The sequence below is a fragment of the Rana temporaria genome, chromosome 6 (assembly GCF_905171775.1).
Source record: "Rana temporaria chromosome 6, aRanTem1.1, whole genome shotgun sequence".
Classification (NCBI taxonomy): domain Eukaryota; kingdom Metazoa; phylum Chordata; class Amphibia; order Anura; family Ranidae; genus Rana; species Rana temporaria.
This window is the reverse complement of record NC_053494.1, coordinates 195362630-195383240: the sequence shown is the minus strand read 5'-3', so window position 1 is coordinate 195383240 and position 20611 is coordinate 195362630. Positions and strand designations below refer to the sequence as shown.

The 20611-nt window shown below is 41.9% G+C and overlaps 1 protein-coding gene across 1 annotated transcript in view; it reads right to left on the bottom strand.

Moving 5' to 3' along the window:
• LRP1B (LDL receptor related protein 1B) overlaps nucleotides 1–20611 on the bottom strand; it is a 1757966-nt gene that overhangs the window by 752624 nt on the left and 984731 nt on the right. Inside the window, exons 15-16 of the mRNA XM_040358043.1 lie at nucleotides 9878–10000; nucleotides 4101–4241 (exon numbers count right to left, since the gene is read on the bottom strand). Of these exons, the coding sequence (XP_040213977.1) occupies nucleotides 4101–4241; nucleotides 9878–10000 (264 nt within the window). The remainder of the gene's footprint in view (nucleotides 1–4100; nucleotides 4242–9877; nucleotides 10001–20611) is intronic.

The following is a 20611-nucleotide window of genomic DNA, read 5'->3' as shown; positions in this document are numbered from 1 at the left end:
TATAAGACGACCTTTTGTACTTAAAAAAATTGCCTGAAAACTTGGGGGTCGTCTTATACGCCGGTACCTGTATGCAGATTCTCAGTCAGACTGCAGGTGTCCATTGTTCAAAAGCTGCGCCGGCAAATACGGTAATCTTTATTTTTGTATAATTCTTCCTTAGAGGGTGTGGCAGGAGGTGTGTCTTATGCCTACATACTTTTGCTAATAGGCGTCCCTCATTCCCATCTTAAAAAGTTGGGAGGTTTGGGTGACTATACTGTTTGAACAGACTGGGTCTAAGGAGGTATTTTTTGCATTAAGCAGCATTTGAAACAGAGAAAATATCACTGTGTCACCTCCCCTCTCCGAGCCTACTGCAGTGTTGTCCTGTGTCTTGTGTACTTACTATCAAAGAATGTTATTAGGAACAGTGTGTTAGGACTACAGAACACCTCTCTACTATATTTTGGAGAAGAGAATAGAGGGTGATGTTCTGTAGTTCCAAAACACCTCCCATCCTAGGGTGACAACATTCCTCTATAAGAACAAAAGAGTAGGCTGATAAAAGAAAACAAATGCAGCAACCATTTCTAAGGACTAGTAAGGTGTTACATATTAAAAATTGATATTTTGGATACACTTTAAGTTGTTTATGGGAGAGTCACAACTGTATTTATAGTCATGGCCAAAAATATTGGCACCTCTGCATTTCTGTCAGATAATGCACCACTTCGCCAAGAAAATGGTTGCAATTATAAATGTTTAAGCCTCGTACACACGACCGAGAAACTCGACGGGCGAAACACATCGTTTTGCTCGTCGAGTTCCTTGTTAGGCTGTCGAGGAACTCGGGAAGCCATTTTTCTCCATTCCCGTCAAGGAAATAGAGAACTTGCTCTCTTTTTGGCTCGTCGAGTTTCTCGACAGTTTCCCCGACGAAAATGTCCTCGGCAAAAAAATTTCTCCCAGCAAGTTTCTTGCTGGTTTTTGCCGAGAAACTCGGTCGTGTGTACGAGGCCCAGGCATTCTCATGTTTATTTATTTTGTTTGTATTGGTATGACACCAAAAAGTGGAGAAGCAAAAAGCCAAATCTGACCCATTCCATGCAAAACTGAAAAAATGGACTGGACAAAATCATTGGCACCCTCTATTTAATATTTGATAGTACTCCATTTGGAAAAAATAACTGAAATCAATCGCTTCCTGTAACCATTAATGAGTTTTTTTACACCTCTCTATTGGAATTTTGGACCACTCTTTTGCCAATTGCTGCAGGTCTCTCAGATTGGAAGGGTTCCTTTTCATAACTGCTGTTTTAGGGCCCTTTGACACTGGGCAGATCAGTAATGATCCGCCCCATGAACCTCCGCTTGCTCAGCGGGGATCGCTCCGTTGATCCCCGCTGAGCTGGCGGATGACAGGGCGGTCCCCGCACACTGTGCAGGGACCGCCCTGTCTTTTCTCCACTCTCCCCTATGGGGAGATCAGATGAACATGGACCATCTGTCCGTGTTCATCCAATCCGATCCGATCCGCAAACTGAAGGAAAAATAGGGTTTTCCTCCGTCTGCCGAATCGGAGCATTGCGGAAGCGAGCGAGATCGGGTGTCAGCGGATGTTCATCCACTGACGCCCGCGATCTCATAGGGACCAATGTATGTCCCTTTTTTGGATGGATGAAAAAGCGGACATACGGACCGCAGGTGTGAAAGGGGCCTTATTCTCCCATGCTCCCACAGGTGCTCTATGGGATTTAGATCTGGACTCCTTGCTGGCCAGTTCAGTACTCTCCAGCGCTTTGTCTTACACCATTTCTGGGTGCTTTTGACGTAAGTCTAACTTCTGCTTAGACCCCTTTCACACTGGAGCGGTTTGCAGGCTCTATTGCACTAAAAATAGCACCTGCAAACCGCCCCTGAACAGCTGCTGCTGTGTCTTCAGTGTGAAAGCCCTGAGGGCTTTCACACTGGAGTGGTGTGCTAGCTAGCAGGACGGTAAAAAAGTCCTGCTAGCTGCATCTTTGGAGCAGTGAAGGAGCGGTGTGTATAACGCTCCTCCACCGCTCCCGCCCATTAAAATCAATGGGACACCGATGTTATACCACCGGCAATTCGCCTCTGCAGAGGTGCTTTGCAGTGTTTTTAACCCTTTCTCGGCCACTAGCGGGGGTAAAACCGCCCCGCTAGCGCCTGAATAGAGCAGACAAATTGGTTGTAAAGCGCCGCTAAAAATAGCGGCGCTTTACTGCCGATGCGGCCCCCATCTCAGTCTGAAAGGGGCCTTAGTGAAGCTTGGCAGAGGCATGCATGATGGATAATTTTGCCCTGCTGAATACCGGTAGGGCAAAAAACAATAATGGTCCTCTAAGAATGCTTTAACTGCACTTTGCAGTGTATTGTTTCCTCACTACAACAAAGGGGCCTAGACATGTCACAAGCGGAACTAAACTCTCCAATCGTTTTCAGCCATGGAAGTTGTCATCTTAACCTCTGCTTGACCTTCAACTGCCATGGCGCTGCACATGTGGTCAGTTATGACCATAGGAGTGCGCACAGGGTGTGCCTGGGCACACCCTAATTACCCCATGTGCATTAGCATTATCCAGGGGTGGCACCAGGTGGGTGGTTGGGGTGCCAGTGACTAGTGTTGCTCACGAATATTCGTATTGCGAATATTCGGCTCGAATATGGCATATTCGAGTATTCGCGAATATCTCGAATTTCGCGGCCAATATTCGCTATTCCGAATATAAAAAAAATTGCGAAATTTCGCTAATGCGAATTTATTGCGAACATTTTGCGAATTTTTTATTTTTTTTTCTGATTGGCTCTGATGCAAAAGAAGGGCAGAGAAAGTATTCTCGAATATTCGGAAATCGAATATTCGGAATATTTTATCAAAAAAAAAATGTTGTGAAATATTTTGACAACTGTGGTAGGAGACCTCTGATTGGCTCTGATGCAAAAGAAGGGCGGAGAAAGTATTCGCGAATATTCTGAAATCGAATATTGGTGATATTTTATCGAAATTTCGCTAATGCGAATGCGAAATTGATTGCGAGATTTTGACAACTCTGATTGGCTCTGATGCAAAAAAAGGGTGGAGAAAGTATTCGCGAATATTCGATTTCCGAATATTCGCAAATACTTTCTCCACCCTTCTTTTGCATCAGAGCCAATCAGAGTTCTCCTAACACAGTTGTCAAAATATTTCACAACATTTTTTTTTTTTGATAAAATATTCCGAATATTCGATTTACGAATATTCGAGAATACTTTCTCCGCCCTTCTTTTGCATCAGAGCCAATCAAAAAAAAAAAAAAAAAAAAATTCGCAAAATGTTTGCAATAAATTCGCATTAGCGAAATTTCGCAATTTTTTTTTTTTTTTAAATATCACGAATATTCGATTTTAGCGAATATTTCACGAATATTCGGCTATATATTCGTGATATATCGCGAAATCGAATATGGCGTATTCCGCTCAACACTACCAGTGACCAGTGTAAATGACCCCATTATATTAAAGGCTAGGTTCAACTGTAGAAACACATTACACTTATACCAAGGATGTAGCGTAATATGCTCCCAATCAACTGTCTCCCACCATCAGAGCCTCCTCCCTGTGACAGCAGGTGGCGTTCATGTGTGTTTGAGCTTTGGGGTGCACACCCTAATGCAATAGGCTGAGCACCCCTATGGTTATGACACTGACCATTTGATGGTTTGACAGTTTGGTTGAGAGCACAATTAAATGGAATAGTTACATTCCTGGCACTTGTCGGAATGTAACAGTTTTTAAACTGTTTATTCGATGGGTTTAGTTCTGCTTTAATAAATATTTATATAAGGGTTTTCAGTATGAATATAGGAAGCACTTAAGGTGAAGTTGATATTTTGTCTAAGACTTTTCCATGTTAGCTTCACTTGACATTTTTCTGGGTTGTAAATCGTTGTCCTCATAGCCTTGTTACATAATTAAGCAATTATAATTCTTGTTAATACATTCACAGTTATATGAGTTGGAAGCCCTGGACACCCGCTGGAACAGACAGCGGTAACACACCGTCTGGGTTCATCTATAAATAAATAAATACGTTGTAAATGACAAGTACGTACAGCAGGCGTCAACATTTTCATCGCTCCCATCCAGGCAGTCGTCCTCTCCGTCGCATTTCCAGCCGTCTTGTATGCAGTGCTGGTTTTTACACTGAAATTCTTCCAAGCTGCATAACTTCGGTGAGGTTTCATCAATGTTAACTGTAAGTAATTAACAGAAGAAAAGATACAATACGTTCTAATAATGTAAAAAATAATAAAAATGCGTATATACTTAAAGGAAGGATGGACTTGCGGGCAATGCAGATGGGGTAACGTCTCTGTATCCTTATTAAATGTCACCCAATGGGACAGGGGAACCAAAGTTGCTACCTTTCTAAAGTTATCTTCTTTCCTAATACTACATTCACATGGGTAGCTGGATTGCAGCATTCAGATGTGTCTAAAAGCTGCTTCTGCCTCTGGAGTGGATCTGCTAATGAGCTCCAACTCTGTGGCTCATTAGCTTTGGCTATTTGGTGCGAGTATTCAGAACCACTGTATGGCATACGAATCTGGCTGTGGGCAAGGTTGTTTGCAAGAATCCTTAAATTTTGCCCCTAGTCACCCATGCAAGGGTGACCTTTGATCTAGATATAATGTAAAGTCTGTTTTAGTCACTAAGGGGTGGGCCAACTCCAAGTTATTGTGCCTAGTTTTAAAATGGGATGTACACAAAAATCATATAGGTCTGGTGATCACAAACATTTTTTGATGAATGTTTCAAAATTGTTGATTCTTTTTTTGTTTTATAGCAAAAAATAAAAAATACCCAATGATGATTAAATACCATCAAAAGCACTAAAGGCACTTTCAAATGAAGTTTGAAAAAATGTTGTTTTTTTTCATGATAAAAAACAACGTTTTTTCCAAGACAAAAAACGACCGTGTGTACGCGGCATAATAGTTGCCCTGTGGACAGATTCTCCCACCTGAGCCGTGGATCTCTGCAGCTCCTCCAGAGTTACCATGGGTCTCTTGGCTGCCTCTCTGATTAATGCTCTCCTTGCCCGGCCCGTCAGTTTAGGTGGACGGCCATGTCTTGGTAGGTTTGCAGTTGTGCCAAACTCTTTCCATTTTCAGATGATGGATTGAACAGAGCTCTGTGCAGGGACAGAAATTTGGCCCTGGACTTCATCCAGACTGGCCCACTTTGACAGGTCTCTTCCATGGTGGCCGGACAACTCCCGCACCCCCCCCCGGCCACCCGCACCCCCTCTCCCCCTTCAGTAGCCACTAGCCGTTCTAGTTTATTAGAGTAAAACGTCTGGTACTGGTACTCTTATAGGCAGTACCAGTGGGGAAGCTAGACATTATTTCACCCGGGGCAAAGAATCAGTTTGGTGTTCCCCATTATGTGACAAGATAAGGCAGAAGTGAGAAACTCCCAGGCCATAGCTGTTGAGTCAGCTGTCTGTCCCCTCCCCCCCATGCTCCTCTGTCATCCCCCATGCTCCTCTGTCGTCCCCCCTGCTCCTCTGGTACTCCCCCTGCTTCTTTGTTCCCCCCAGGTGAGCGCTGCGGGGAGGGAGAGACAGAGGAGCAGAGGGAGCGGCAGTCCGCTGTCACTGAAGCCAGCCCACTGAGCCATCGGCCCACCGGGAAACTCCCTATAGTCCCAATGGCCAGTCCATCCCTGGCTCTGTGAGATGTTCAAAGCTGGGGGTAATTTTTTTTTATAACCTAACCATGCTTTAAGCTAAGTGACAACTTTATCCCTGACCTGTCTGGTGTGTTCCTTGGCATTCATGATGCTGTTTGTTCTGTAACAAACCTCTGAGGACTTTACAGAACAGCTGTATTTATATTGAGATTAAATTACACACAGGTGGACTCTATTTACTAATTAGGTGACTTCTGAAGGCAATTGATTCCACTAGATTTTAAATAGGGGTATCAGAGTAAAGGGGGCTGAATACAAATGCACCCACACTTTTCAGATATTTATTTGTAAAAAAAAATGAAAACCATTTACCATTTTCCTTCCACTTCACAATTATGTGCCACTTTGTGTTGGTCTATCACATAAAATCCCAATAAAATACATTTACATTTTTGGTTGTAACATGACAAAATCTGGAAAATTTCAAAGGGTATAAATATGTTTTCAAGGCACTATAATTACTGTATGATTTCCCCCAAAAAAAAAAAAAAAGTCTCATACTTCTCTTTTAGAACACTGAACTTTCACTTTGCAAGGGGATTTTTTACAAAGCTCATCCAATCATGAGCAAGCAAATTCAATTTGTTCTATGTTTGCACATAATTGGGTATTCTATACAAAGTATGGGCCAGATTCTGAAAGAATTACGTTGTTCCACGGCAGCGTAACGTATCTGATTTACGTTACACCGCCTAATTCAAATGGGGCGGGCACCATTTAAATTAGGCGCGCTGCCGCGGCGAACGTACTGCGCATGCTCTGTCGGGAAAATTACCTGACGTGCATTGCGCTAAATGACGTCGCACGGACGTCATTTGTTTAGACGTTAACGTAAATGGCGTCCAGCGCCATTCACGGACGACTTACGCAAACGACGTGATTTTTTAAATTTCGACGCGGGAATAACGGCCATACTTAACCTGGCTTAGAACAACTAGGGCTCAGCCCTAATTTTACGTGGCGTAACTCGACGGAAACGACGTAAAGTTAGAGCGACGGGTAACGCGGACGTTCGTGGATCGCCGTAACTAGTCATTTGCATATTCTACGCCGACCGCAATGGCCTCGCCACCTAGTGGCCGGCATAGAATTGCATCCTTAAGATCCGACAGTGTAAGTCAATTACACCTGTCGGATCTTAGGGCTAGCTATGCGTAACTGATTCTATGAATCAGCCGCATAGTTAGGACAGGCGGATCACAGAGATACGACGGCGTATCAGGAGATACGCCGTCGTATCTCTTTTGTGAATCTGGCCCTGAATTTTTACCACATTCACTACACTAAGTGAAAACTCCTTCCCTAGCGAACGCACCCTACTTCTCCAGTAAACCACCCCCATATTCTCCAAAGACTTGGGGAACTTGCCGAGCAAGTCTCCATACTCCTCGTTAGCAGACCATCCTGGTAATTTGTATGTGTTTGTGCCAGAAATATGGACTTTGTGTAAACAGGTTCTGTACAATAGAAACTACCTTTCATTAGCACAGAAACCAACAATTTGCATAGTTTTGTTTACATCTCTAACAAGTAGATCTGTAAATGAGGACAAGAAGAAAACGGCACTAACAAAGCTTCATGTCTCGGTGAAATTTGAATTAAACACGAATAAAGATGCAGACTTTCTTTCACAGCTGAGGTGAGGAGTAAACAATGAACATAATGATTTTAACATTTCAGAATTCATCCATATGTATAAAAATTCTATCTGAAATTCTGTTTCCCGTACTGGCCTTTCACTGACCTATGAAATGACTCGCTATACTATTCTGTGCAATTGTAAAGATGTTCCAGATTTTTCTATAAGGGCTGTTGCATCCCTACTGCTTCTTATTTTTTAGAACTTATTGAACTCCAGCCAACCTTTTTTTCTGTTTTAAATGGAGTGTAGACTGCTAAAGTGGTAGGAAATAAAAATGTATTATATTGCAGCTTACCAATCCTTAGATGTGGCGGCTGCATTTGTTTTATAAGGCCTCGTACACACGACCGGGTTTCTCGGCAAAAACCAGCAAGAAAACTGCTTGCCGAGATTCCCGTTCGTGTGTACGAGGCATTCAGGTTTCTCGTCTGGAAATCTGGCCAGAATCTCAACGACAAAAAAAGAGAACCTGCTCTCTTTTTTCTCGTTGAGATTCTTGTCGGCCTGTTTCCCGACGAGAAACCCGAGAGTGTGTATACTTACCTGTCGCCGTGGAAACCCGCGCATGCTCGAAATGACTTTGACGCATGCGTGGTAGCTTCCACGGCATAGGTAGGGTGAAGCAAGATGGTGGCGACGGCATCGAATGTGACGAGCGCATTCTCGTCATACGCGATGATGTCACCGCGGTTCTTTTGAAATGAAAGTCAGTACACTCCGGCGGCAAGAGTTTCTTGCCAAGAAAAACGACAGGTTTTCCCTGACGAGATTCTCGGACGTGTGTACGAGGCCTAAAGCCCTGTATACACGATTGGTCCATCCAATGAGAACTGACCGATGGACCGTTTTCATCAGTTAACCGATGAAGCTGACTGATGGTCCGTCACGCCTACACACCATCGGTTAAAAAAACGATCGTGTCAGAACGCGGTGACGTAAAACACAACGACATGCTGAAAAAAACGAAGTTCAATGCTTCGAAGCATGCGTCGACTTGATTCTGAGCATGCATGGATTTTTAACCGATGGTTGTGCCTACTAACGATCGGTTTTTAACTATCGGTTAGGAATCCATCGGTTAAATTTAAAACAAGTTGGCTTTTTTTTAACCGATGGTTAAATAACCGATGGCGCCCACACACGATCGGTTTGGACCAATGAAAACGGTCCATCAGATCATTCTCATTGGTTTAACCGATCGTGTGTACGCGGCCTAAGGCTTTTTTCCCTCTGTTTTCACCAGGTGACCTGTACCGTATCATACCTCCTGTAAGGGCCCATGCACACTGCATCTCAAAGAAGCTCAGAGAAGATTCTTCTACAGGCTTCTGAGCTTTTTTGAGCTCCCATTTCTTTCTGCTTGGAAACTCCCCTCAATGTTAGTCCATGCACACTATGGCTTTTTTAGGAATTGCTTTTTAGGAGTTTACAGGCATATGCTCATACAGGCAGAAAAAAACCCCACCAAACTCGCATTTTTGAGAGAAGCTTTTGAGCAGAAGAGATACCTAAGTGCCCAAAAATGCCCAAAAATGTGCAAAAAGGCATGAAAAAGCACATAAAAGCTAAAAAACGCACACAAATAGAGAAAAAATTAGCTGAGGGAAGGGTTTGTGAAAAAAAGTCACTTGGATAAGCTCAATAAAAACATGCAAAAAAGCCCAAAAAAGCCCAAGCTTTTTTAAGCTTTAGGCAGAAAAATAAAAGCTCAAATGCCTGTAAAAGCATTTTTTTTGTGAGCTGTGGTGTGTACGTACCTGAGCTTGATCTTGATCCAGCGATGTGCACAAGAGTAGCGGCTTTCCCATCTATCTCCCTCCCCACTTTTTATATATTTTTGGGGGATATTTATTATAGCAAAAAGTAAAAAATATTGCATTTTTTTCAAAATTGTCGCTCTATTTTTATTTATAGCGCAAAAAATAAAAACCGCAGAGGTGATCAAATACCACCAAAAGAAAGCTCTATTTGTGGGAAAAAAAGGACGCCAATTTTGTTTGGGAGCCACATTGCACGACCGCGCAATTGTCAGTTAAAGCGACGCAGTGCCGAATCGCAAAAACTGGCCGGGTCCTTTAGCTGCCTAAAGGTCCGGGTCTTAAGTGGTTAAAGTCCCATACAACTATGTACTTTTATATGCACTTTCTAAGGGATGGTACCTCCTTAGGATAAAAATTGATTTATATTCTACCCCCACACATGACATTTTGCACACCCACAGTATGTGAATGACCTTCTCCTAGGTTTTAAAGGGACGGCCAAGGAGGCGGATAAACCACGGCTATTACCAGTCACCCGCATGAAAGAAAACCAACTCTGCCCTGCAAACAGGACAATTTGAAGTTGATCAATTGGTTTGGGCAACACAAGGCTTTTTTTTTTGTTACATAAGTCCTAAAGGGTTAATATTTATCAGGTCTGTGAGAATGTATATATCTCTTCCTAGTTTTGCAAGCAGTAGAGAAAAAAAAGATGTGTTTGAGGAAGCCTTACACACACAAGTTGAATTATTGTCATCCAGATGCTGGTTATCAGCACAGCCACAAACTCTCCCTCCAGGAATGGCGAGACAGAGCGTTCCACAGCCTCCATTGTTCAAGCGGCAAGCGTTGTCACCTGCAGATAGAAAATATACACCTTAGCAGCTCATCATTCACAAACAACGAGGAGGCCAACACAGAAATATCTTTGCTGCAAACCCGAGAAACATTTGTCTGGTTACTTAAATACTGTGTGCGCACAGACCCCGCAGGCAGCGGAGACATGAAATATTTGTGAATGGCCAGCCTGCGTCTTTTGATAGTAAATCGTTTTTTTTCTTTTTCTCTACAGCTAAATAACATCCCATGATCTATGTATATTGTGCTGGGCCCAAACGCATAGTGGTGAGGTTTGTAGCCACTCATGGTCATGAAGGGAAATGGCAATACACAGGAGCTGATGAATGCTGTCCAATGCTCAATAAGCTGGAATATATCAGATTTTGTAATAATAGATGTAAAGAAGGGCTTGTGCATCAGTAGAGAGAATCCTTCTTTACAGGTGAATAAAACCAAAAGGTGTGTACAGTCCTACTGTTTCTTTTCTTTAGAAATAGGCAACATTCTGAGTAGATAAACCTGCTTCCTGCCATCATCCTCTATAGGGGGATGTTTTTTCTCTTTGTGTAAGCAGCTATCTCTCTGCAAAGGTCAGAGTCAGAGCTACAACTCTCCAATCAAGAGCATGAGCTTTGCTGAATGGAGAGCTCTATCTCAGCAGGTGTGTTGGGCCTCTGCAATGAGACCACTGCTTCCAAACTTTGGGCAAAGGTCCTTATTGCGCCATGTTGGCCGGGAACAGGAATTTGGGAATTTTACTTAGTCTTTTGCAACTTCCTAAAGAAAACAAAGCTGTGAGACTGTGCATACCAATTCATTATGAATGGGCTACTAACCCACCTCAACGGAAAATTGACTGATGTGCACCTACAGTATTTGAAAAGGGTACCACGTGCACTACACTTCATGGTATGTGCATTGTGGTATGCTGCCATGTGTTGTACAATGGAAGCTACCATACTGTGTGCTTGCCTTTATCCAGCACTCCAACTGACAACTATGATGGGGCACCATTCCTCCCACTGACAGCACTGACACCAACAATGGGGAATTATTCCTCCCACGAAAACCAACGATGGGGAATTATTCATAGTTACATAGTAGGTGAGGTTGAAAAAAGACACCAGTCCATCAAGTCCAACCTATGTGTGTGATTATATGTCAGTATTACATTGTATATCCATGTATGTTGTGGTCGTACAGGTGCTTATATAATAGTTTTTTTAAACTATCCATGCTCCCCGAGGAGACCACGCCTGTGGAAGGGAATTCCACATCCTTGCCGCTCTTACATTAAAGAACTCTCTACACAATTTAAGGTTAAACCTCTTTTCTTCTCATTTTAATGAGTGGCCACTTGCCTTATTAGACTCCCTTCAATAGAAAAGTGTTATCCCTATTGTGGGGTCACCAGTATGGTATTTGTAAATTTAAATCATATCCCCTCTCAAGCGTCTCTTCTGCAGAGAGAATAAGTTCAGTGCTCGTAATCTTTCTTCATAACTAATATCCTCCAGACCCTTTATTAATTTTGTTGCCCTTTTCTGTACTCACTCCATTTCCAGCACATCCTTCCTGAGGACTGGTGCACAGAATTGGACAGCATACTCTAGGTGCAGGCGGACCAGTTGTAGAGTGGGTGAATTATTGGTTTATCTCTGGAGTTAATCCCCTTTTTAATGCATGCCAATATTCTGTTTACTTTGTTAGCAGCAGCATTGCATGCCATTTCTGAGCCTATCATCTTCTATGACCCCCAGGTCCTTTTCCATCCTAGATTCCCCCAGAGGTTGTCCCCCCAGTGAGTAGATTGCATTCATATTTTTGCCACCCAAATGCATTATTTTACATTTTTCCACATTAATCCTCAATTGCCATGTAGTTGCCCACCCTATTTATTTGTTCAGATCTTCTTGAAAGGAATTCATTTTCTATTCCTACTGGCCAAAGTCTGGCCCCCTGAAAACCTGAAGGACAGTTATGCCCTGTACACACGATCAGAATTTCCGATTGAAAAAGTCCGACTGACTTATTCCATCGGAAATTCCGCCCGTGCATGCCCCATCGGAGTAATTCCATCGGAAATTCCGATGAAGTCCATTGGAGTTTACTAAGAGAACACATTCTCTTTTCCTCAGAAATTCCGATGTGAATTTGGTCAGACAAAGGTCCGATAGTGTGTATGGGCATAAGCTGGCCCTTTGTTTTGAAAGTCTGGAGACCCCTGGCATAGAGGCGTGCACTGGTGCACATTACAATAACGCATGTTAGCACAATGCATAGGGTTGAATGAGCCCTGTCTCCTGTTACACATCCTCAGTCTTCAACCACACCTGTATCTAGTCTCTGACCTTCCTCCGAACAATGTTCACAAGCTCTGACAAAAAAGAAAATTAACCACCTTTGATGTAAATAATTGCGCTTAAATATATCTCTGCTTTCTATTTAAAGGAAAACTGTAAAACCAAATGCATACATGCTACTTATATCTCTTTAAATGTGTGTTTGTATATTTGGGGTCACTTTTATCATTTAGAATAACAAAATCATTTTTTTTTGTAACAAGTTTTCAGCTGTTATTTGTTCTACGCAGCTTCGAAAATTACAGAAATGATATTGGCCACTCTTCGAAACATTTTGTGTTACTTTCCTCCAGTTTTTTTTACGGAAGAAAATTCCGGTATTGCACAACTCAAAGCCAATCTCACCATCTTGACCCAGCAACATTGGAATTTTCCATAAGACTGCTCTAAATTTAACAATATGACCTTGTTCACAAGAGCATACTTCAGCATGTGCAAGGGCCATGTTAGCCAACATGGGCATGCATAGGTGTTCCATGTGCAGGTAGTCTCATTCATGTCAATGTGGACACAGTGACTTCACGGACACAGCCACTGCTCCAAATATGACAGTTGTGTGGGTGTGGGTACACAAATACACACTATTTTCATTCTGGGACATGCACCCACACCCCCATGGATGTCAGTTTGAGAACCAGGCCTGTGTCTGTGCAATCACTGTGTCCCCATTGACATAAAGAAGACTGCCTGCATAAAGATGCATGGAACACCTATGCTCCCCCTTGCATAGGCATTGACTTAATTACAAGGCCCAAGGGCTTATTCACACGTGTGCTGGAGCCTGGAGTCAACACATTGTATAATGCACAGTACATGTGATAAGAGTAGTGTTCCCATTCATTTAGGTACTCCAAGCCCAAACCTGCTCAAAACAAACACAACTGATACTTACCACATTGCAATAAAAAAGAAAACAAAAATTACTTTACAGTGCATTTTGGACCCATAGAAATTATGAGCCTGTTTGACCCAGTGAGCATACATTAAAGCTCACTGTAGCACAAGGGCACCTTTATATTTGTTCCTTCTATATTGCGCCTGCAGCATTTCGACTCCCCCTTCCCAGTTACTTCTATCTAACATTATAAAAAAAGGCAACCTACGTATTTTCTACTTTTTTTTCTTACCAATTTTAGAATATACATCTTTAAAAGAACTGAGCCACTGCCTATCTCCATACTGCTCTTTGGACTACTAATGATATCACCACACATGTGGTCTCCACATTGGGTTCTCTGTCTCCTGTGAGCACACATACATTCCTTCCAATATTTTCACAACAGGCAACCTCATCACACGCCTGATTTCCACTTTTATCAAGCCTGTGGTAACTCGATATGAAGACAGATTTCAGGTAATTACACTTGCTCAGCTGATAAATGACTCCTGAAGGAATATAGCAAGTAAATAATGTGTATTTATTTGTTTACCCTCTGCTTCTTCTCAAAAGCGAACCTGGAAGTGTATAGAGTGTATAAAACAGTATACCATAACTGTGGCCAAATAAAGGAGAAGTATGCATTTGGGGTTTTTCCTCCATTATACTTACCTAGGTGGATGCAGCCTTGGTCCGATGCTGCATCTGTCCCCCTGCGTCTCTGCACTGAGAACCGAGCTACCGAACACCGCGGATGGCTCGGTTCTCTCACTTCCCTGAGCAGAGAGCTGCTAACTGTCAATCAGCAGCTCTCCTGCTCTGCTCCTCCACGATCATTGGAGCACTGAGCTGTAGAGGGGCGGGGAATGACCATCACAGTGGCTCGCTGAGAGGCTTAGACCGCCATCTAGGCACCTGGCAGATCCAGACTTCCAGAGTCAGGATGATGTGGTGCCTGGACCGTTCTGTGCGACATCAGCAGGCAGAGAGTGGACTTCAGACTGCTCTCTGTTGAAAATGCGTCACAGGAGTGCAAAATGAATTGCACTCCTGTGACCCATAGAAGAAGCCCGGCCGAATTAACTCAGGCTGGACTTCCGCCTTAAAGCACAGACTCATAAACCCATAAACAAAATACTGGGACTCTGGGAGCCATGTTTCAGTATATGTGTCCCTATTGGCAGAAAATCCTCAAGAACTAGACCACCTATAGGAGAGAAAGAGGAAACAAGCTCACACTGAATCATGGAGGAGAATAAGTAATAGGAAAACAGTCTGCATCAAGGATTCAGGGATATTTTACACCCTCTCATCAGTGCTCTTGTAACAGTACATTTTTTGCTTTACAAATCATTAAAAAGGTCCTCCAGCTAAGGTTGACAACCACTTGTATACAGTAACACAATGGTCAAGAGAAGCTACCAAAACACTCTAAAACAGGGTTTCTCAACCAGGGTTCCATGGAACCCTAGGGTTGTTCCCTCTGACACCATTGATCTTTTTTAGATATCCATAAGGGGGTAATTCTCCCCAATGACCAAAAATGTAAAGAGCATCCTTCCCACTGACCATGACCATCACACTAATGTATAATGAGTTGTAGATATAGAACATTTTTTAGCAGGGGTTCCCTGAGATTAGAAAACTATTTCAAGGGTTCCTCTGTGTTAAAAAGTTAGAGACAGGCTGCTTTAAAGTAACACATGAATCATCTAAAATATTCTTATTGAGCCTCCTTTTTGGACACTGAATCCAGACAGGGTAGACTTCGAATTGTATGACCTAACCCCCACCCCACTCCCACCACCACCATTCAACAGTTCAGAATAAGAGCCTCAATGGCTAACAGCTGGTACAAGATTGTCAAATGGTGTTCGGACTTAGTCCCCTTTCACATTGGATTTTATGATAAGATCTGCCCAGTTTTTTAGGTGGACCCTATTGGTCGCTTCATGCAGGTCTACAGGCTGGAGGATGTAAATGAACTTGTGTCAATTTACATCTGCCTACCTCTGAGTCCATCCAGGTTCAGTAAAAAAAAATGGAAAAGGACTGCGTCTTTTTCCGTTTTCCTGTACCTAAATGTGATGGACCAAAGATTACCTGATGTAAAGTCCTTTTACATCTGTCCACTCATAGAGCCATAAAGGGTCTGCCACAGTCTGCTGGCAAACCGAAAATGAATAGACATGAAAACAACCAAGTTTCACCTCTATCAGAAGCCTGTGTGACAACTCAGAAGCACAATTGGAGACAGGGATATAGAAATGTCACGTTAGAAAAGGAAATACTTGAACCTTCATGTCAGGATCACCAGGTAATATTTTAATGAAAACTGCAGCTTTAAAACTATTGACTTTCAAAATTACATCAATATGTTGAAGTTAATGTGAGATTTATTGATTGGATTAAATCTACCTTAAAGGGTTTGTAAAGGAATTTTTTTTTTTTTTTATCTTAATAGCTTCCTTTACCCTAATGCAGTGCTGTTTTCATGTCCTCATTGTTCGTTTTTGCTCTCAAGTTGCTGTAATTCTTCTCTGATCTCCACACTTCCTGGTTGTCTGTTTCCTGATGACCACAGTACTGGGAGCTTTCTCTCTGTGGTCACTAATCAAGGAGGTGTGATTACTGTGTGTCTAAAACCCCTCAGCACCAATCAGTTTCGTTTTCCAAACCATTACTGCCCTGTATTGGCTCTGTGGCTCTGTACATCACAGAAGCAGGAAACAACATGCAAAAAAAAAACTGCAGGTACATTATATGATTGATTTTTATCTATTTTTTAATCATTTTTAAAATGAATCAGTTAACTATTATGTCTCTATACCCTGTAAACAGTCATTTCAGAAAAAAAAAAATGTTTCCTTTACAACTCCTTTAAGCAAGACAGATTGCTTTCTTTTTAGCAAATTAGACTCAAATGTAGGCAATATATATATAAGTAAAATATGTAAGACTTGTTGCTCTAATATTAGAAATAAAAAAAAAACACAAACACATAAAAGAGAATCAGCACTGTTCTTGTCACAGCGACCAAAAATTGCATAAAATATGGCTGTAATAACATGTATGTAGGATTTTGGCCTCGGGGACAAATTGTAGACAATAATAAAAAGGAAGGAAAGCAATTTAGAACATACTGCGGGCCATAAATATTTAATTTATGTGGGCCAATTATCAAGCGAGGTTACGTTCTTCACGCCTCGGCCTGGAATGGATGAGGCGGATGTTCTATCATTGCGAGGCGTAAATTTAATTTGGTGTGTTGACAATAGCTTACGAATGAAAGGAAACTGGGAGCCACCCAGGCTGGTGAATCCGAGGCGGCTTCTTAGCATCATTTAACTTTTGAACCCGGGTGGTAATCAAGTTTAGATCAAATTTCATCCAGCCATAAAAACGACTATTATATAAATAGAGGGTAAAAAAAGACTCCATGTTTATTGTACGACCTTGGAATCAAGTGCATTATTCTTTACGCTATGCAAATCTAAGCGCTTGAATAGGCAATCACATATTCTTCATCTCCGTGAAAATAAAGATTTCAAAAGCATATTTTACATTTGCATGTAATTAAAATACAGATTATTTTCAAGAAGGAAAGAGTGAGGTGGGCACCGTGAAACAGGAACAAAGACACTTATCCTGTGATTACTGAGTTTCTAAAGTAGTCTGGGATAGAGAAGTATCTTTGTATTGTCTCCCACAAGGAACTGATGCAAGAGCAAAGAGCAAACTTTTGGTAGTTTGTCAGTTTTTGTAACCATTTTCTGTTTCAATACATTTTTAGTGAAATGTTTTAAGTAAATACAGAAAAAAAAATCATTTATAAGGGTTTGGACTGGCTATTCTCAACCAGGAAGTAAAAAAATTATTGCGCTCGTTCTAAATGTGAAAATAAAGTAAAAAAGCTGCGACCAAAAAGTGTTATACCACACAATACAAATACAAAAACAGAAAGCAGATCGCGCTAATATATGTGACAAGCTATCTGCAACACCTGTAAATCATATTCAAATGACAACGTATGCAGTGAGCTGTAATATGACTGTGCGATATGCGCGGTGACGTCAGAACGTTGCCTCCCTACGTTTCGTCGCAAGGGGACGTGGTCACAGGATCATCATCATTTTTCATTTATCCTGCACTGGGGACATCTTTAATTTGAATCTTCTGTATGGTGGACTTTTGGCTCATTCATAAGACTTACTTATCACCTATTTTTCTCATTATGAGTTATATGTTTTTTCACTAAGGACTATATATATATTTTTTTTTTTCACTAAGCACAGTCATATTACAGCTCACTGCATACGTTGTCATTTGAATTTGATTTACAGGTGTTGCAGATAGCTTGTCACATATATTAGCGCAATCTGCTTTCTGTTTTTGTATTCTCAACCAGGGTTATATGGAACCCTAGGGTTTCCCCAAAAGATGACTAGAGGTTCCTTGAACTGTGGGTAACTTACCACCGGTCTGATTGTGCCAGCATACTTCCAGGTCCAACACCATGTGGCATGAGTGCAAGCGATACAGGATATTCTGACCACCACTGTAAGGAGGCATTCTTCCCATTGATCACTGCCAATGCATGAGGCATTCTCCCAATGACCCCCAAGGATCCAATGCTAGAATTGGTTCCCTGAGATCTGAAAATTATTGGGGTAAAAAGGTTGAGAAAGACTGATTTGGGAACCAAAAGTAGAGCTGAGAAATCCAATGCAACCCTACAACCTTAAGCCTCGTACACACGATCAGTCCATCTGATGAGATTGGTCTGAAGGACCGTTGTCATAGGTTAACCGATGAAACTGACTGATAGTCTGTTGTGCCTACACACCATCGGTTAAAAAAAACGATCGTGTCAGAACTCGGTGACGTAAAACACAACGACGTGCTGAAAAAAACAAAGTTCAATGCTTCCAAGCATGCATCGACTTGATTTTGAGCATGCGTGGATTTTTAACCGATGGTTGTGCCTACTGATGATCGTTTTTTTTCCCATCGGTTAGGAATCCATAGGTTAAATTTAAAGCAAGTTGGCTTTTTTTTAACCTATGGTTAAATAACCTATGGGGCCCACACACGATCAGTTTGGTCCATCAGACCGTTGTTCTCTGGTTAACCTATCGTGTGTACGAGGCCTTAGAGTACAAACATATACAGGCGGTCCCCTAGTTACAAACACCTGACTTACAAACAACTCCTATTTACAAATGGAGGGAGACAACAGGAAGTGAGAGGAAATCTACTAATTGGAAGGGAAATTCACTCCTGTAAGAGTTATTATGAGAAAAAGGTGTCTCCTCTACACTGAAGCTTTATCACTGAGGCTTGTTTCCACAACAACCCACAATTTTTAAAATCCAATTGTCATTGGAACAGAATGTGAGGTGAAATCTTCTGATCAGGGGCACTGACAGCAAAACAAACATCACAGGGGTGTTAACACTTCCCTATGCTATTCAAAATGCTTAAAAGTTATATATTTTTTTTGGTTGGAGCTACACTTAAAAAATACACCTGTTCCGACTTACAAACAAATTCAACTTAAGAACAAACCTACAGTCCCTATCTTGTTTGTAACCCAGGGATTGCCTGTAATGGAAAATCATAGAAATATGCCTCTAATGCCTTGTACACCCGATCGTTTTTTTCCGTCGGAACAAACTTCGATGGGTTTTTCAGACGGAATTCCACTCAAGAATACCTATCGTCCCTAAACTGAGGACATTTATATATATATTTATGGTCGTTACCCTCTGACCGAGAGAGATGTGGATCACATAAACACGCGACAAGACTTACAACATAAATAGACCTGAAGTGTGCTTTGGTGGTCTGGTCAGTATGCCAAAAAAAAGGGGGCATACCCAAGGTAAGTAATGGGTAGTTAATTGAAGAAGGATATGCTGAGAAGTGCCCTGAAAAGGGGAAGGGCGGGAGGGTGTCGAATGCGATTGAATGCGCAGACTCACGGACATGAGGTGAGCTGGGAAGAGTCGGCCCAGTGACGTGTAGTAAAATACCCTCCGGGCTCCTCCCATAAACTCAGGCCACCATACTGGCCTTCTTATATATATATATATATATATATATATATATATATATTATTTTTTTTTTTTTGGGGGGGGGGGTATTTATTATAGCAAAAAGTAAAAAAATATTGAATTTTTTTTAAATTGTCGCTCTATTTTTGTTGATAGCGCAAAAAAATAAAAACGCAGAGGTGATCAAATACCACCAAAGGAAAGCTCTATTTGTGCGAAAAAAAGGACGCCAATTATCTCCCTCCACTAAGTCTGGCTGCAGCCATTTAAACTGTGGGCAGCTGAAGCTGCTGCCTGTTCACTTCCTGGATTTACACAGACACACAGAGACACACCTCCAGCTCTGCAGTGAGAGAGAGAGACAGCTGTGCATGATGTCATAAGCCTAGGCTAATGACCAAACAACAGGAAGTGGGCTGTATAAGGTATTTCCTGGCAGAAAAAAAATGTTTTACTATCCAAAGTTAAAACAACTAGGGCATATTTACTGTAATAGATGGGAGGATGAACATATATGCTAAGTGTTCTGTATCAAAGTACCTTACAAGTGTCATATACTGTACTGTTCCATTATCTTATTGCCAATAAAACTTTTTTTGAAAAAAAGAAAAGAAAAAGTTACCGATGTGTAACTAGTGGGCGGCATGGGGCAGCGTGTGCAAGAGAACTTTGCCGTCGGAAAAAAAAAAAGCTCTGCGCATGCACAATGCCGCTGAGCATAATGGGAACTATAGTTCTGTTATTGTGGTGACGTCGCTGTAATGCAGGCACACCACAAACCCAGAAATACAGCACAGCAAGGATACAGGAAAGCCAGAGGGTGATCTAAACGCTGGATTTACACAGGTATACAAATTATTTGAATCACAATGATTACTTTTTTCAATTTATGGACCTAACAAACATTAAATTTAGCTGGAAAATGTTCTGTCTTTACAACCCCTTTAATTTCATCTAGTGTTCCGGCCAGTAGTAAGAGGGTTGGGAAAAACCATGTACTACTAACAGGATACAATGATCAGCTTTAATTTATGTAAAACCTTTATCCCAAAAGGTTAACAAAAATTGTTACCTTTAACTGCTTATAAAGTGTGAGCTGGAGTTTGGCTTCAAATTGTTAGTGTATTTAAATATGCTAGTACATCCAGGGCCAGCCTTTAGGGTGTGCGAGCTGTGCGGCCGCACAGGGCGCCATGGGCAACAGGGGTGCCGTGCGGCCACCACACCTCGCAGAATGTAAGTTGCAGTCAGTTGCTCAAATGATCACATGGGACTCGATGGTACCAATGTACCAGGCGGCACTTTCAGGGGGGCGGAAAATTGCACAATGT